Raw genomic sequence first — 13,456 nt, forward strand, 5'->3', positions numbered from 1 at the left:
CAGGGTCCAGTGGGCTTCAGGTGTACCTCGTGGGTCTGTTAGGTGGAGTTGCTTCCCTGGCCTGATTAACGACCATTCTCCTTTCATACAGCGGGTCCTCCCTGTGAACAAGTCTGAGGGGGGAGAAAGGACTCTGCATCTGTAGAAGCCCAGTCTGCTGGCCGTTTGCATTCAGGCCCCTATGGGATAACAACATAAGGGAAATTGCCCTGCCCCAGGAGTGCCTCCTGGCCCCAATTGGGTCACATCTTAGATCGTGATACCACACCAGGTCCCTGTGCCCCAGGAACTAACACAGGATTTTTTTTATATATAAATTTATTTATTTATTCATTTTTGGCTGCGTTGGGTCTTCGTTGCTGCGCGCGGGCTTTCTCTAGTTGCAGAGAGCGGTGGCAACTCTTCGTTGTGGTGCGCGGGCTTGTCATTGTGGTGGCTTCTCTTGTTGTGAAGCACGGACTTCAGTAGTTGTGGCGCTCGGGCTTAGTTGCTCTGCAGCATGTGGGATCTTCCCGGACCAGGGCTCGAACCCGTGTACCCTGCATTGGCAGGCGGATTCTTAACCACTGCACTACCAGGGAAGCCCCATTCCCCCTTTTTTTTTTTTTTTTTTTTTTTTGCGGTACAGGCAGATTCTGAACCACTGCGCCACCAAGGAAGCCCATGACCCAATTTCTGAGACGCCTAGAGAGTAATGGGTTTGTGAACCCTTAGATGACTTAAGGTTGCTCTTTATAATCTTAATACTTTAAAAAATTTCATTGTAGCTGAAGAAGGGTCAACCTATTTGTTTAATTTTGTCCAAATAGCACAGGAATTTAGTGTAATTCTGGTACCAAGTTAATTAATAGATAAGTATTGGGAACTGGAACCAATACCCCAAATTAAATTGCAAATTAGACAACAAAGGGCTAAGGGGTTTCATCAGGTTCAAACAGTTGTAGATAAAAAAGGAAAGGGGATTGTACAACTGACTAAAGATTTTAAGGAGTCCCTGTCCAAGGCTGATCAGTTCCATCCCATAATCACCTCTTTGTCACCCGTGTCCAGCAGGTAGTAGAGCGGTCTTTGTCCTTTTTCCCACAGGATTGTGGAATGGATCATTGACAGTAGGGAAGAACCTTTGTGTTCTATTACATTAATTACTAAAGGAATGTTGCCTATAAGCTTAAATCATACATAATGGCCCATCTCTGGGAACCCTGCCTCCCAGGTAATGAGCATGAAGCTAAAATACCTTTGTTTAGCTCACGGGAAACATCCTGACAGGGTCCACCTATAAGTGGCTGCAGGAAGGAAGAAATTTTTTGTTTTCTTGGCTGTGTGTTGGGTCTTCGTTGCTGCACACGGGCTTTCCCCAGTTGCAGCGAGTGGGGACTACTCTTCGTTGCGGAGCACGGGCTCCAGGCGCGTGGGCTTCAGCAGTTGTGACCCACGGGCTTAGCTGCTCCGCGGCATGTTGGATCTTCCCCGACCAGAGCTTGAACCCGTGTGCCCTGCATTGGCAGGTGGACTCCCAACCACTGCACCACCAGGGAAGTCCAGGAAGGAGGAAATTAACATATCCCCTCCAGAGCCTGGCAGGAACCAGGACTACCTCCTCACCTTTTAGCATAAGAGAAGCCTGAATTCTGACTCAGGGAAGATAGTTCATTGAGACACTAGTCCACCATCTTTTTGGTCTACTGGCTTTCCAAATAAAGTTGCTATTCCTTGCCCCAACAATTTGTCACTTGATTTATTGGCCTGTCATGAGGTGAGCAGGAGGCGCTTGGACTCAGTAACGTGACCTTGGACCTGACCTGGAGTCCTCTTTCATACATTCTGGACGAAGGTAACTGCTTTGCTGGATCGGTGTGAGGAAGCAGTGTGTAAGGCAGAAAAAGTGCTTCCTACCCCGTAAGGAAACATGGGGAGTTTCTTAAATAAAGCAGATTCCTGGCACCCTATCTCTGCCATCTTACTAAATTGGGATTCTTTGGGGATGGAGCCTAGGAAACTGAATTTTAAATAAGCATTTCCAGTGACTGACTAAGGTGGTCCAAGGAGACTTAGGAAAGACTGAAAGGTGTGTGTGTGTGTGTGTGTGTGTGTGTGTGTGTGTTTGGGGGTGGGGAAGACAGTACTTTCATATGTGGCCACAAGGTGGCAGCAGAGAGATGAGAAACTGATGTCTCCGGTGAGTGCTCCGCCCCCCGCCCCCCGCCCCCGACCGGCTGAGAGTGGGCAGACATGGGGATGGGTTGCAGGAGAAGGTGGGCCCTGTACTGTGGCACCCTCTCCTTTGCCAGGTGGAGTTTGTTACTGCAGACTAACCCCCTGTGACCACCTGTCTCATTACCAGATTTTATGGACGCTCTGCTTTTGCCAAACTCTGCCGGCAGAAACTGCATTAGCGTGACCTTGGCTGGGCTGTGGGTGGTGGTGAGTATGGGCGGCAAGCGATGTCACCTGCACAGGGCAGCTGACTCAAAGGACACCAGTGCATTACTGGAAAGCAGGGCCCTCCACCCCCACTGCCAGGCTTGTGGTTCCAGGTGTTTCTTAAAAGACCTGTCCACCTGCATCAGGCCTGTTTCAGTCATGAGGGGATGGGGTCTGTGGCTGGGGAGGTGGCCGAAGCCCAGGCAAAGGCTGCTGGGATGGGGTGAGGGCAGGGAACTCAGGATGGGGCAGCTGCCTCTGGAAGAAGCCAGGATGTCCCTGGCTGCCGCCGTAGGGGGTAGTAAGAGGATTAGGTGTCAGTCCCTAACCCAGCCCGGAACTAACACCCTCCTCCACTAACAGCCCCTTCCCCCACACTCACAGCACCCTGGCCTGCCCCCGTCGGAGCTTGCCAAACTCAGAATAACCCCGGGGACCAGACCGTGGGATGGCAGGGGCTCTGCTCAGTGCCCTGCTCCTCTTGCAGCTGCTCGGTATGGACCAGGGTCGGGGGAAGTGGTCGGACACACACACAGGATACTGACATAAAGGGACAGGACAAAGACAGACTGAGGTGTAGACGGAGACACGATATTTGGTCCCCAGGCACATCACTGGTTTGGGAGACAGACACGGAAAAATACACAGCCTCAGACAGAGAGAGACAGAGAAGCAGAGCCATGCAGATCCAGAGGCAGAGAGGAGAGGCTCCTTAGCCTCTCCGTTTCCAGTGACCCCACTGCTTGGCCCCACCCCCAGGCAGAGGTGAAGGGAAGAACGAGGAGCTGCGTCTTTACCACCACCTCTTCGACAACTATGACCCAGGACGCCGACCAGTGCAGAAGCCTGAGGACACTGTCACCATCACCCTCAAAGTCACCCTGACCAACCTCATCTCACTGGTAAGATACCCCCACCGTCACCCCAAGCGCCATCTCTGAGCCTAAAGTCCCACTTCTGGTCCCAACCGCTGAGCTCTATCCTAAAGCTGGCTTCCATCATCCTAATCTCCCATCCGCAGAATGAGAAAGAGGAGACCCTCACCACCAGCGTCTGGATTGGAATCGTGAGTGGAGTCTGGGGAACAGTGTGAGGTCTTGTCCAGGGGACCCTTTTCTCCCAAACTCCTCTTGGGCACCAAGGCACACGTCCTTCCGTTCCCCTCCCCTTCCCCCACCCTTAGGACTGGCATGATTACCGACTCAACTACAGCAAGGGCGATTTTGGGGGCATAGAAACCCTGCGGGTCCCTTCAGAACTCGTATGGCTGCCAGAGATTGTGTTGGAAAACAAGTGAGGACGGGGCCAGACTGGAGGGAAGCCGAGGCCCGGGGGGCTGGGCTGGACCTGGTTGGGGCAGGTTGCTTGGAGGGAGAGGGGGCCCCAGATCTGCGCAAACCCTTGGTTTCCCGGAGCCCACAGTATCGACGGCCAGTTCGGTGTGGCCTATGAAGCCAACGTGCTGGTCTCGGAGGGCGGCTACGTGAGCTGGCTGCCCCCGGCCATCTACCGAAGTATCTGCGCCGTGGAGGTCACCTACTTCCCTTTCGACTGGCAGAACTGCTCTCTTGTTTTCCGGTGGGAAGCGGCCCGGACCTTTGTGGAATTACGGGGGCAGGGGGGTGGGGCCAGGTGTGGGCGGGGGAGGGGGAAACTTCTAATCCGGGGCGGGGCTTTGTGCTGGAGGTGGAGCTAGACATTCGAATGGAGTAAGGCCGCCCCAGCGGGTTAGAAGTAAGTGTAGAAACCCAGGTGTGGGGGCGAGGCCTGGGTTGACGGGTGGAGCTTAATTCCCCTGCCAGATCCTTCTAGGGCGGGGCCTGAGGCTGAGGCCCGAGTCCCAGCCTCTGGGGTGGGGGGGTCATGGCCCCGGCTCCGCAGCTCGCAGACGTACAATGCAGAAGAGGTGGAGCTCGTCTTTGCTGTGGACGACGATGGCGACACCATCAGCAACATAGATATCGACACCGAAGCCTATACTGGTGAGGCCCCCTCCTCCTCCAAAAAACTCGCTTCTAGACGGGTCCAGAGAGGGGACTTGCAGAGTGGGGCTGCCCCAAACCATCGATGCTGGGATTGACTTGGCAACCCTGCTTTAACTTGACCCTTTCCTGAAATCACTCTTGATCGTCGGACTAGTCCAGCTTTCTCGCTTGTGGTGGTTCCCTAACCTCTCCGGGAATGCCCCTTTCTGACCAGCCCAAGCAATCCAGACCACCTGCCCCACCCACCCTTGTCCAGACGGTTTGCATCCTCTCCTCGCCTGGAGTTGCAGGCCCCCCGCGGTCAGATGAGGGGACGGAGAGCAGAGCAGCGCGCCCCACCTCCGAGAGCCAGCTGACCGCGCCTCCCGTCCCGCAGAGAACGGGGAGTGGGCCATCGACTTTTGCCCGGGGGTGATCCGCCTTCACGACGGTGGCTCTAATAATGGTCCAGGGGACACCGAAGTCATCTACACGCTCATCATTCGCCGGAAGCCGCTCTTCTACGTTATTAACATCATCGTGCCTTGCGTGCTCATCTCGGGCCTAGTACTGCTCGCCTATTTCCTGCCGGCACAGGGTATGGAGTCGCCCAGACCCCAAACCCGGGGTCCCTCCTGGGGGGCGGGGCCTGCTCTCACCAGGTACTCCCTCCAGCCGGCGGCCAGAAATGCACCGTCTCCATCAACGTCCTGCTCGCCCAGACCGTCTTCTTGTTCCTAATTGCCCAGAAAATCCCAGAGACATCTCTGAGCGTGCCGCTGCTGGGCAGGTGGGCGCAGAGTAGATCCCGGTGGTGCCTACGTGGGGCGTGGCCAGTGTGAAGGGCGGAGCCAGATGAGCAGGGGGTGGAGCCAAGGGGCTCGTTGGGGGGGCCCAAACCTAATGACTCGGAGAAGCCTCAGCTGCCTCATCCCCGCCTGGGCTTTATTTAGATGCGGGGTGGGGCTGGGATGGTGGTGGCTTTTCCGGTCCCCCGTCCTCCGTAATGCTGCTGGACGCCACCTGGAGGTCTCCGGAGTATCTCTGTTGGGGGCGGGCCGGCTTAGTGCCCACCCAGCCCCGCCGCCCCTGGCCCCCACCTCTCCCCTCATCTTGAACTCACCGGTTCCCCGGGGGTGCCGAGGCCCAGCTGGCGTCGCCACTGTTGCAGGAATGAGGCGGATCTCTGCAGACCTCGTCCACACAGGCATAGCCGCGCCCCCTGGAGCAGAAGCCGGGCGCTCGCGCCTGCCGCAGACCCCGCTTGCCGAGCCCCCTGCCCCGCGGCCTGGGCTACCCGGGCCAGGGCTCCACCCGGATCCCCGGCGTCTAGTCGCCGCACCTCCTGCTGCACCCACAGGGCTGAGATCTGCAGCGGGGGTGCAGAGGTCCCTGCTCCTGCCGCTCGATCCCCCTTCCCTGCCCCTCCTCAGCACCCCCGGCACCCCACCTCTAACGAGGTGGCCCCGAAGTTCACTACGGTGGCCGCGGCTTCTCTTAGCACCAGCCCCAGGGTGGGCTTCGGGGCGGGCGGCTTCTCTGGCTCTCGCGGCTCCAGGGACTTCGGCTCTCAGAACCGCTGATCCAGATATTCATGGGCCGCGGCCACAAGTTCCAGGGAAGATAGAAGTGGGGGCTGGAGGGCCGCCTGGAAAAGCACAGGGACTGTGGGGTCATCAGGTCATGGGTCAGAGGTAATGGGGGGACGCTGGAAACCTTCCCAGAGCGTTTCAAGGTGTCACCCTTGGGGGTGGAGGGTGGGTATCGGCGTAGGCGCACCTCCGTGGAGCTGTGGAAGTGGCAGACCCACAGCAGGGTTTCCAGGGAGCTGGGGGTCCCCTTCATGGTTGCCACCGGCGGTGCGAGGGGGGAGAAGGGCGGGGGGGGACGCGTCTGGCCCCGCAGAGGAGCAGCAGCTAAGGGGCGTAACTCCACCCCTTGCGGAGAGGTGCGTTTGTGAGGTTAGAGGACTAGTGGCCCCCTCTGTGGCTCAGGGGAAGTGGGGAGGCTGCGACGTCACGAACTCTGGGCTCCTCAGGTACCTCATTTTCGTCATGGTGGTTGCCACGCTCATTGTCATGAATTGCGTCATCGTGCTCAACGTGTCTTGTCGGACGCCCACCACTCACGCCATGTCCCCGCGGCTGCGCCACGTAAGCACCGGGTGGAGGGGGCTCCGGGCGGGAGGTGGGGCTTCGAGCTAACCTCCCAGCCGCCCACTCACCCACCCAACCCCAGGTCTTACTGGAGCTGCTGCCCCAACTCCTGGGCTCGGGCGCACCCCCCGAGGTCTCCCGGGCCGCCTCGCCCCCAAGGCGGGCGTCGTCCTTGGGCCTGCTGCTCCGCGCGGAGGAGCTGATACTGAAAAAGCCGCGGAGCGAGCTTATGTTTGAGGGGCAGAGGCACCGGCACAGGACCTGGACTGGTGAGCAGTGGTCCGAGCGGGCCAATGGGGGCACCTGCAGCGGGAGAGGCTCCTAATCACCCCCCACCCCCCGGGGTCGCTCCCACCAGCTGCCCTCTGCCAGAGCCTGGGCGCCGCCGCCCCCGAGATCCGCTGCTGTGTGGATGCCGTGAACTTCGTGGCCGAGAGCACGCGAGACCAGGAGGCCACCGGCGAGGTGGGGCAGGAGCCGGAGAGGCTGGGTGAGGAGCTGCTGGGGGCCTCCGCTCTCCCTGACTCGTGCACCAGGCTCCTGCTGCTTTTAGGGACTCAGCTTTGCCCGCCCCTTCCCCAGGAGGTGTCCGACTGGGTGCGCATGGGGAAGGCCCTCGACAACATCTGCTTCTGGGCCGCTCTGGTGCTCTTCCTTGTTGGCTCCAGCCTCATCTTCCTCGGGGCCTACTTCAACCAAGTGCCCGAACTGCCCTACCCGCCCTGTATGTAGCTGTGAGCCTGCAGCCACGGTGACAAACGTTCCCACCCATCTCCAGGAGGAAATCTGGAAAACAAGTTGCTCCCGTTGCTTTATTACGATCCTTTCGTACTGCCAACGATAAATCTGTATTCAGCCTCGCAAGAGTCGTATGTGCGCACGTACGTAGGTCTGGCCACCGGGCAGACAGCAGCCGGAGTTGGCAGATGGTTCAGGAAGGCTCTTGTATGTCAGCCCTCCGGAAGGCAAGAACCATCCTCAATTCATTCTTCCCGACCTCCCAGTTTTTCTTGGGTCCCAGCTCCATGTGACCCTCTAGCCCTGTGAGCCTCTAAGAGATCTTTATCCATTTGTTGCCAAACAGGAGTGACCCCGCCCCATGCAGGACTTGCATATAGAGAGGCTCGAGCCAGGCGCCTTCATGGCCTGGCCAGGCTGGAGTGGGTGGAAACCAAATGGCCCCTGTGCAGGGCCCCACAGGTTTAAGCCTGAGGATGCCCTCGCCCTCCCTCAGTTGTTTCCTCTAGGTTTTCTTGGCCCAGCAGTGCCTATCCACCCCCTCTCCACCAAGGCTCACTGACTGCAGATTCCACACCACTGTGCCCCCTTCATCCCAGCAATGCTGGTGGGCCCTGGCCTAGTACCTGGGATGCTGAGAGAAAACAGAATAACGTAAGGCCTGAAATGGTGGGAGCTGGTTGAATGGTCTTTATTAACAAACGGAGATCTCCAAGGCCACTACATTGGGGAGTGGTGGGGGCAGGGAGGGGCCGGGGCTACTTGCTGCTCACACTATATACAGATGCAAGCAAGGGGGCATGGAGGGTGAGCGCTCCCTGCTCCCTCCCTCCACCAGGGAAGGGCAGAGGCTACAAGAGACAGGGGTTGGAAAGGGGTAAATGTTTTGGCTGGCGGGGTCCCCCCTCCATTCCCTGGGGTTTGGGGGGAGGGGAATCATTAAAGTGCTTTCAGAAAATGAGGAAATGGTCCCTGCCCCTGGAGTGGCTGGTGACCCCCCTAAAACCTAGGGCCCAGTGACCCCCCCCAGGGTCTGGTACATTCAAGGGGGGAGCCGGCTCCCCTGACGTGCAAATAAAGGGGCCCAGGGCCCTGCCGAGTCAGCAGCAGTGGGGTATGGGGTCCAAGCCCCAAGCACTCTCCTCTTAAGTGGAGAAGGGGGGGTGGGGCTAGGCCCACTCAATTCCTGGTAAGGGGAAGCTGTGCCTCTCCCCAGAAGTTGGGACAGGCACAGTTTTGGGGAGAGAACATGTTGGGGAAGAGGATGGTCACGTGATCACAAAAGCATCAGGGGTCAGAGGTCACGTTCCCAGCAGGCTCCAGTGAATCAAACCAGTAAAAGCAAAGCCCAGGGAGGGAAAAGAAGGGCGGCCCGGGAAGTCTGGGTGTGGGGGGGAGAGCTGGCCCACGCGGGACAGCCCCGTCCAGGGCCCCGTCACCAGTTCATGATGCAGTTACGGTTCAGGGTCATGAAGTAAACTTGGCTGCTGCCCCCGGAGCGGACTGAGGCAAAAAACACCTGGGTGGAGTAGGAACAGAAGTCACCAGGGATGCGGGGGGAGGGGGAGAGAGAGACTGCAGAGCGGAGTCCCTCAGAGTGCCCCCCAGCCCCTCCGAAAGGCGGAGACACTCGGGGAAGTGGGCAGCAGGCCGACCTCCCGGATGAAGGAATCTGGAGAGTTCTCAGAGAGGGAAGACGAGGGAAGGGCAAGCTGTGACCACACAGTGCGCTCCCTGGAGGCCTCCTTCCAGGAAGACCCAGAACCACCCCTCCCCCAGCTCTGCCCAGGGGCCCAGGTCCTGGGGGCCCACCCAGTGCAGGAGCCCGGGCCCCTTGTTATTCCCACCTTGTCATTCCGCTCACACAGGAACTTGAGCCTCTGGGCTCGTTTGTGCATGAAGACCCCGTCTAGGTGGCCCGTCTCCACGGAGCGGATCTCAATGGCTTTCTCACCCCAGCCCATGATCTGGTTGGAGCAGATATAGGCTGGGGGGGAAGGGAGTGGAGGGGCAGTGAGTGGGCTGCAGCCCAGCTCGGTCGGGGACACAGGCTTGGAGGGCGGGCACCTCACTCACCCACAGAGGTGGGCATCTCTCCCCACTGCAGCACCACGTCCTTAATGATCCGCCCATACGTGTTGACATAGACGCCCTCATCCTCGTAGCACAGCAGCATCTCCATGCCATCCGTGTTGGGGAGGAAGATGATGGCGTGGGGCGTGATCTGGCTCTGGATCTGGGAGGAGAAGGTGGGCTGGAGGCCCCAAGTCTGGGGCACAGACTGGTGGCCCCAGTCTGTCCGCAGCCCTGCCAAGCTTACGTGCACAGGGATGTAGATGTCATAGCTGTTCCCCGAGTCGACATCCACAGCATGGAAGCCGGCGCTGGAGCCATAGATGACCTTGAGCCTCTGTCCCTCCTCTACCGTCAGGTCCACCAGCAAAGGGCGGTGTGGGAGGTCAGCAAAGGACTATGGAAGACAGAAGAGCTTAGGGGACGCGGGTGGAGGAGCCAGACCTCGAAACAGTGTTGGGGGCTGAGGCTGGGGTTACCTTGAAAGCCATGAATTTGTGGTAAGGTTTGGGGGCCCAAGCATACACCTCCACAGAGTTCTTCAGGGCGATGACCAGGAATTTGATGCGTTCATATTTCACTGGGGGCAGGAAAGAAGAGGGATGCAGGAACTTCCCTTCTTGCGCTGCAGCCCCTCCCACAGGTCTGTCTGTACCCCCAACTGTTTGCCCCCCATCTCTGGCTACAAGGCTTTCTTAGCCAAGGCCCCTGTTTCTTTCTCTTCTCATAAACAAAGGTGCCCCGGCCACTGTGTCGTGACCTCCTCACCAACACGGTAGTGCCCGCAGCCCTCCATGTCCCCCACAGTGGTCCAGCCCTGCTTCTTCTCCACTTCTGGGTCATTGTGCAGGATCTTGTTCCGGAGCCAGGACAAATAATATACCCGCAGTTTGTTCCTTTTCCCTGAGGGACAGACACACACACCCCTCTCATCGGAGGTCCAGCTTCTGCCTCCCCGCCGTCCTTTGGGTGCGAACCACGAGGGGTGAGAAAGTGCGGCCCCACCTTCCAGCTCCTGGACCAAGGCTACCCTCCTCCCAGACTGAAGGTGGTGACGGAGGGCCCAGGGGCTGAGCCCTGCTCCCGGCCCTGCCCTCCACACACCTGAGATGGTGATGAGCAAGTTGAGTCCCTCCAGCACATCCATTTGCTGGAAGCGTCGCCGCCCGATGAGTCCATACACCTTGCCCTGCCCACTTCGGTCCAGCAACATCAGCCCGTTCTCCGTGCCCACCAGCAGGTTGACCCCTGCAATAGGAGCCCTTGGGCAGATCAGAGGCAGAGCCAGGCCCTCGCCTGACCAGGAGCATGGGGGCACACCAGGCCCCTCCTTTCCTTCCCAGTCCTGGCTTACCCCAAAGGGCCGCACAGAGGATCTCGGAATTGAAGCGCTTCTTGTACTTCCGAATCTCGGGGGTTTCGCTGTGGGCCCGGGTGTTGGTGGGGTTCACGTTGACCACAGAGCCTTTCCTCACGTCATACTGCAGCTGATCGAGCCGACTGCCCTCTCCACCCACCAGGGCTGCCAGAAGGATGAGAGGAACGGGCAGTAGGCTGCAGCCCTCTCACCCCGTCTCTCTTTACTCCACACCCCAGGATACTCAGAATGAAAGGGAAAGACTGGAGAACGGAGGAGGCACCTGGAGGAGTTTAAACAGGGCCAGAAGGACTGGCAAAGTCCTCGTTCTGTCATGCGAGTCCCTGAGCCACCACTGAGCATTTTTTCTCTTGGGTCAAGGGGGCCCCTTGGTGCCAGGGCAGGTTCAGGCCACAGGGGAGGCCGTGACCGCTTTGTGAAGCCCAGTCATCAGAGGCCCACCCATGGCCACCTCCAGATCGCTCGTCTCACCTGTGATGGGGATGGTGTCCCCGCTGCCTCCAGGCTGGTAGATCCCCAGGTCCACAAACATCGTGAACGAGCTCTTGCCAGGGGCCTTTACCAGCCCGCGAGACTGGTACTGCGGGGTGGGGGCGGCAGTGAGGCAGACACACCAGACCCCAGCCCTTGCCCTCCCCCTCCTGTTGTAACCTGGCCAACCAGCTCCCCGGGGCTCCAGCCCGCTGACCACAGCGCCCCCAGCGCCCCTGGGTCTCCTGCCCGCGGCCGGTGGTCTCCTCTCGCCCCGTGGAGCCACCTTCACCGACTTACATCACCGCCTCCATCCTTCAAGGGGGGGCTTTGACCTTTGCTGCTCTCGGTGGGCGAGTGGCTGGGCTGGACCACATCTGGCAGGTTCGTGTAACCGTTGCTATCAGCATGCAGCAGGCTTCGCTCCTCTTCAGGGGTCTAAAGGAACAGAGAGAAGGGGGCCAGTGCCGGGGCCAAGGAGGTGCACGGCAGGCTGGGGAAGAACAGGGGGGTCCACTCACACGCTGGACCACCATGGTGCCACCCCCATAGGGGGTCTGGGTCCCGGCTATCTCCTCCACGTCATGGACCACCATGGTGCTGACACTGTCTGTGTCTCCATCGCTGCTGTGGGAGAGAGGAAGGTCAGGAGGCCCTCCAGGCCCTGCCTGCCACCCAAGTGCCACCCGAATGCCACAGGGAGCAGACGAGAGCTGGAGGACTGGCGCCTTCAGTGTCTGTTGGAACACGACGCACTTAGCCCTCACCCGGCAGCCCCTGCCCCCTGCCCAGCACTCGGGGAGGGCTGGCCGCACAGAGGCACCTGAAGAGGCCCCCCGACTGACAGGACAGTGAGAGAGAGCTGGGGACACCAGCCCCCAGCCCTGTACCCCATTCTCTAGGGAAGGGGAGGAAGAACTGACCAGCAGTGATAGCCGGGGACCCTCCTCTGGGAAAAGGGAACCACCTTCCCTCAAGCTGGCTGCAACTCCCCCGCCCCCAGGATGCCCCATACCGGCCCCCAGGGGTATCTCTGCTCCCCTCCGACGGTTCGCCGTTGCTCTCCTCCTCGTCGTCCTCGCTGCTCTCCACCTCCTCGCTGGACGACGAGTAGTCCATGGCCTTCTTGGGAGGCCGGGGGGCCTCGTCCAGGGTCCGCTCTTTCAGCAACACAAAATCCTGCAGGGGAGGAGCTGCGTGAGGGGAGAGGCGGTGGTACGAAGGAGGCCAGAGAAGGGCAGGGTAACAGGAGGGGCTCCCGCCAGCAGGCCCCTGCTCACTAACCTCACCAATGGCTCGCTTATAGCTCTGGGAGGGGCCGTGGGGGAAAAAGGGCAGCCAGGAAGAGGCAGGAGAGAGGTTAAGAAAGGTTAGTAACTGAGAAGCGTCCCCCTGTTAGCCCACAGACCCTCCCGTCACAGATTAATGAAGGCCCTGACCCTGGAACCCAGCTCCCTGGGGCTCAAGAGGCTCCACATCGGCCCCAAAGCCCCAAACCGGGAGGAGGCAGGGCCGGAGGTGCCACCCGATGACTTACTGCGGGCCGGCCTGGCCGCGAGCGGTGGTCATCGGGCTTGGCTTTGCTCCCAGGGGAGAGCACGGGGGAGCTGTCCAGTTTGGAGGCTAGAGGTGGCGGGGTGGGGGAAGGGAGGTCACTGACACCTGCACAGGGGGTGGCCTCAAGCCCAGCCCGCTCCCCACCCCACCCCCACCCAGTTGGGAGCAGCCGAAGGCAGGGTCCACCCTGATGGAGGCTGCCCGTGAGGCCTGTGCACGTACCTCCCACCCGGTTCCGCTCCAGTGAGCCAGCCTGGGGGAGGTGCCCGTGAGAGGCGGGGAGGACGCTGTCAGAGCGCTCCCAGCCAGGGTCGCTCCTCCTGAGGTCAGGGTTACTGTGGGAGGGGCAGAGGCAGGGTCAGGGAGACGGGGTGTCTCTGCCTGGGGAGGCTGAGCTGCACCGCAGAGGGAACCATCACCAGGAGGAAGCAGGTGGCAGAAGTGGGGGTGGGAGTGAGTAGTGGGGGGACAACTCCATTACCTACAAGCGTTGGGCGGGCCAGGGGGCTGAGCAGGGGGCCCTGGAGGCTTGGGGTTGCCCCGCTCTGCCCGCCTTTGCAGATAGATTTGCCAGGCGGAGTTACTGCGAGGTCTGTGGAGGGAGCACAGGGGTGCCGGGGGCGGGGGCAGGGAGGGGGCTGAGGTGACTGGGTCGGGGCTTGCCCACCCCTAGGCGGGTAACCTGGCAAACTCCC

General features: G+C 60.0%; 3 protein-coding genes across 6 annotated transcripts in view; 1 reads left to right on the forward strand and 2 right to left on the reverse strand.

The window, feature by feature from the left end:
• Positions 1 to 2,872: 2,872 nt before the first annotated feature.
• On the forward strand, positions 2,873 to 7,276 carry CHRNE (cholinergic receptor nicotinic epsilon subunit; the record flags this gene model as incomplete). The annotated part of the gene is made up of 12 exons (XM_082861145.1): positions 2,873 to 2,918; positions 3,184 to 3,326; positions 3,446 to 3,490; positions 3,608 to 3,717; positions 3,847 to 4,002; positions 4,306 to 4,406; positions 4,786 to 4,986; positions 5,064 to 5,178; positions 6,427 to 6,541; positions 6,627 to 6,813; positions 6,903 to 7,009; positions 7,127 to 7,276. The coding sequence occupies 12 exons, from the start codon at positions 2,873 to 2,875 to the stop codon at positions 7,274 to 7,276; spliced, it is 1,476 nt and encodes a 491-aa protein (XP_082717271.1).
• LOC309975571 (uncharacterized protein C17orf107) lies at positions 5,334 to 6,233 on the reverse strand (the record flags this gene model as incomplete). The annotated part of the gene is given in 5 exon segments (XM_082860752.1): positions 5,334 to 5,432; positions 5,512 to 5,757; positions 5,839 to 5,958; positions 5,962 to 6,036; positions 6,168 to 6,233. Coding segments are annotated over 5 exon segments (606 nt in total).
• A 687-nt stretch (positions 7,277 to 7,963) lies between the features above and the next one.
• Positions 7,964 to 13,456, reverse strand: part of MINK1 (misshapen like kinase 1) — a 47,947-nt gene continuing 42,454 nt past the window's right edge. For 2 of the 4 annotated variants that reach the window (XM_082861736.1, XM_082861734.1), the window contains exons 18-32: positions 13,243 to 13,353; positions 12,984 to 13,096; positions 12,742 to 12,827; positions 12,220 to 12,383; positions 11,726 to 11,831; positions 11,505 to 11,642; positions 11,205 to 11,313; positions 10,710 to 10,877; positions 10,460 to 10,603; positions 10,124 to 10,258; positions 9,835 to 9,935; positions 9,603 to 9,752; positions 9,359 to 9,518; positions 9,130 to 9,269; positions 7,964 to 8,801 (exon numbers count right to left, since the gene is read on the reverse strand). In XM_082861736.1, the coding sequence (XP_082717862.1) occupies positions 8,718 to 8,801; positions 9,130 to 9,269; positions 9,359 to 9,518; positions 9,603 to 9,752; positions 9,835 to 9,935; positions 10,124 to 10,258; positions 10,460 to 10,603; positions 10,710 to 10,877; positions 11,205 to 11,313; positions 11,505 to 11,642; positions 11,726 to 11,831; positions 12,220 to 12,383; positions 12,742 to 12,827; positions 12,984 to 13,096; positions 13,243 to 13,353 (1,909 nt within the window). In that variant the 3' untranslated portion in view covers positions 7,964 to 8,717. Of the gene's footprint in view, positions 8,802 to 9,129; positions 9,270 to 9,358; positions 9,519 to 9,602; positions 9,753 to 9,834; positions 9,936 to 10,123; positions 10,259 to 10,459; positions 10,604 to 10,709; positions 10,878 to 11,204; positions 11,314 to 11,504; positions 11,643 to 11,725; positions 11,832 to 12,219; positions 12,398 to 12,484; positions 12,513 to 12,741; positions 12,828 to 12,983; positions 13,097 to 13,242; positions 13,354 to 13,456 lie in introns of all 4 variants that reach the window. The other 2 variants (XM_082861737.1, XM_082861735.1) reach the window with 2 other exon arrangements.

This window comes from Leucopleurus acutus, assembly GCF_964270905.1.
Source record: "Leucopleurus acutus genome assembly, chromosome: 19".
NCBI lineage: Eukaryota > Metazoa > Chordata > Mammalia > Artiodactyla > Delphinidae > Leucopleurus > Leucopleurus acutus.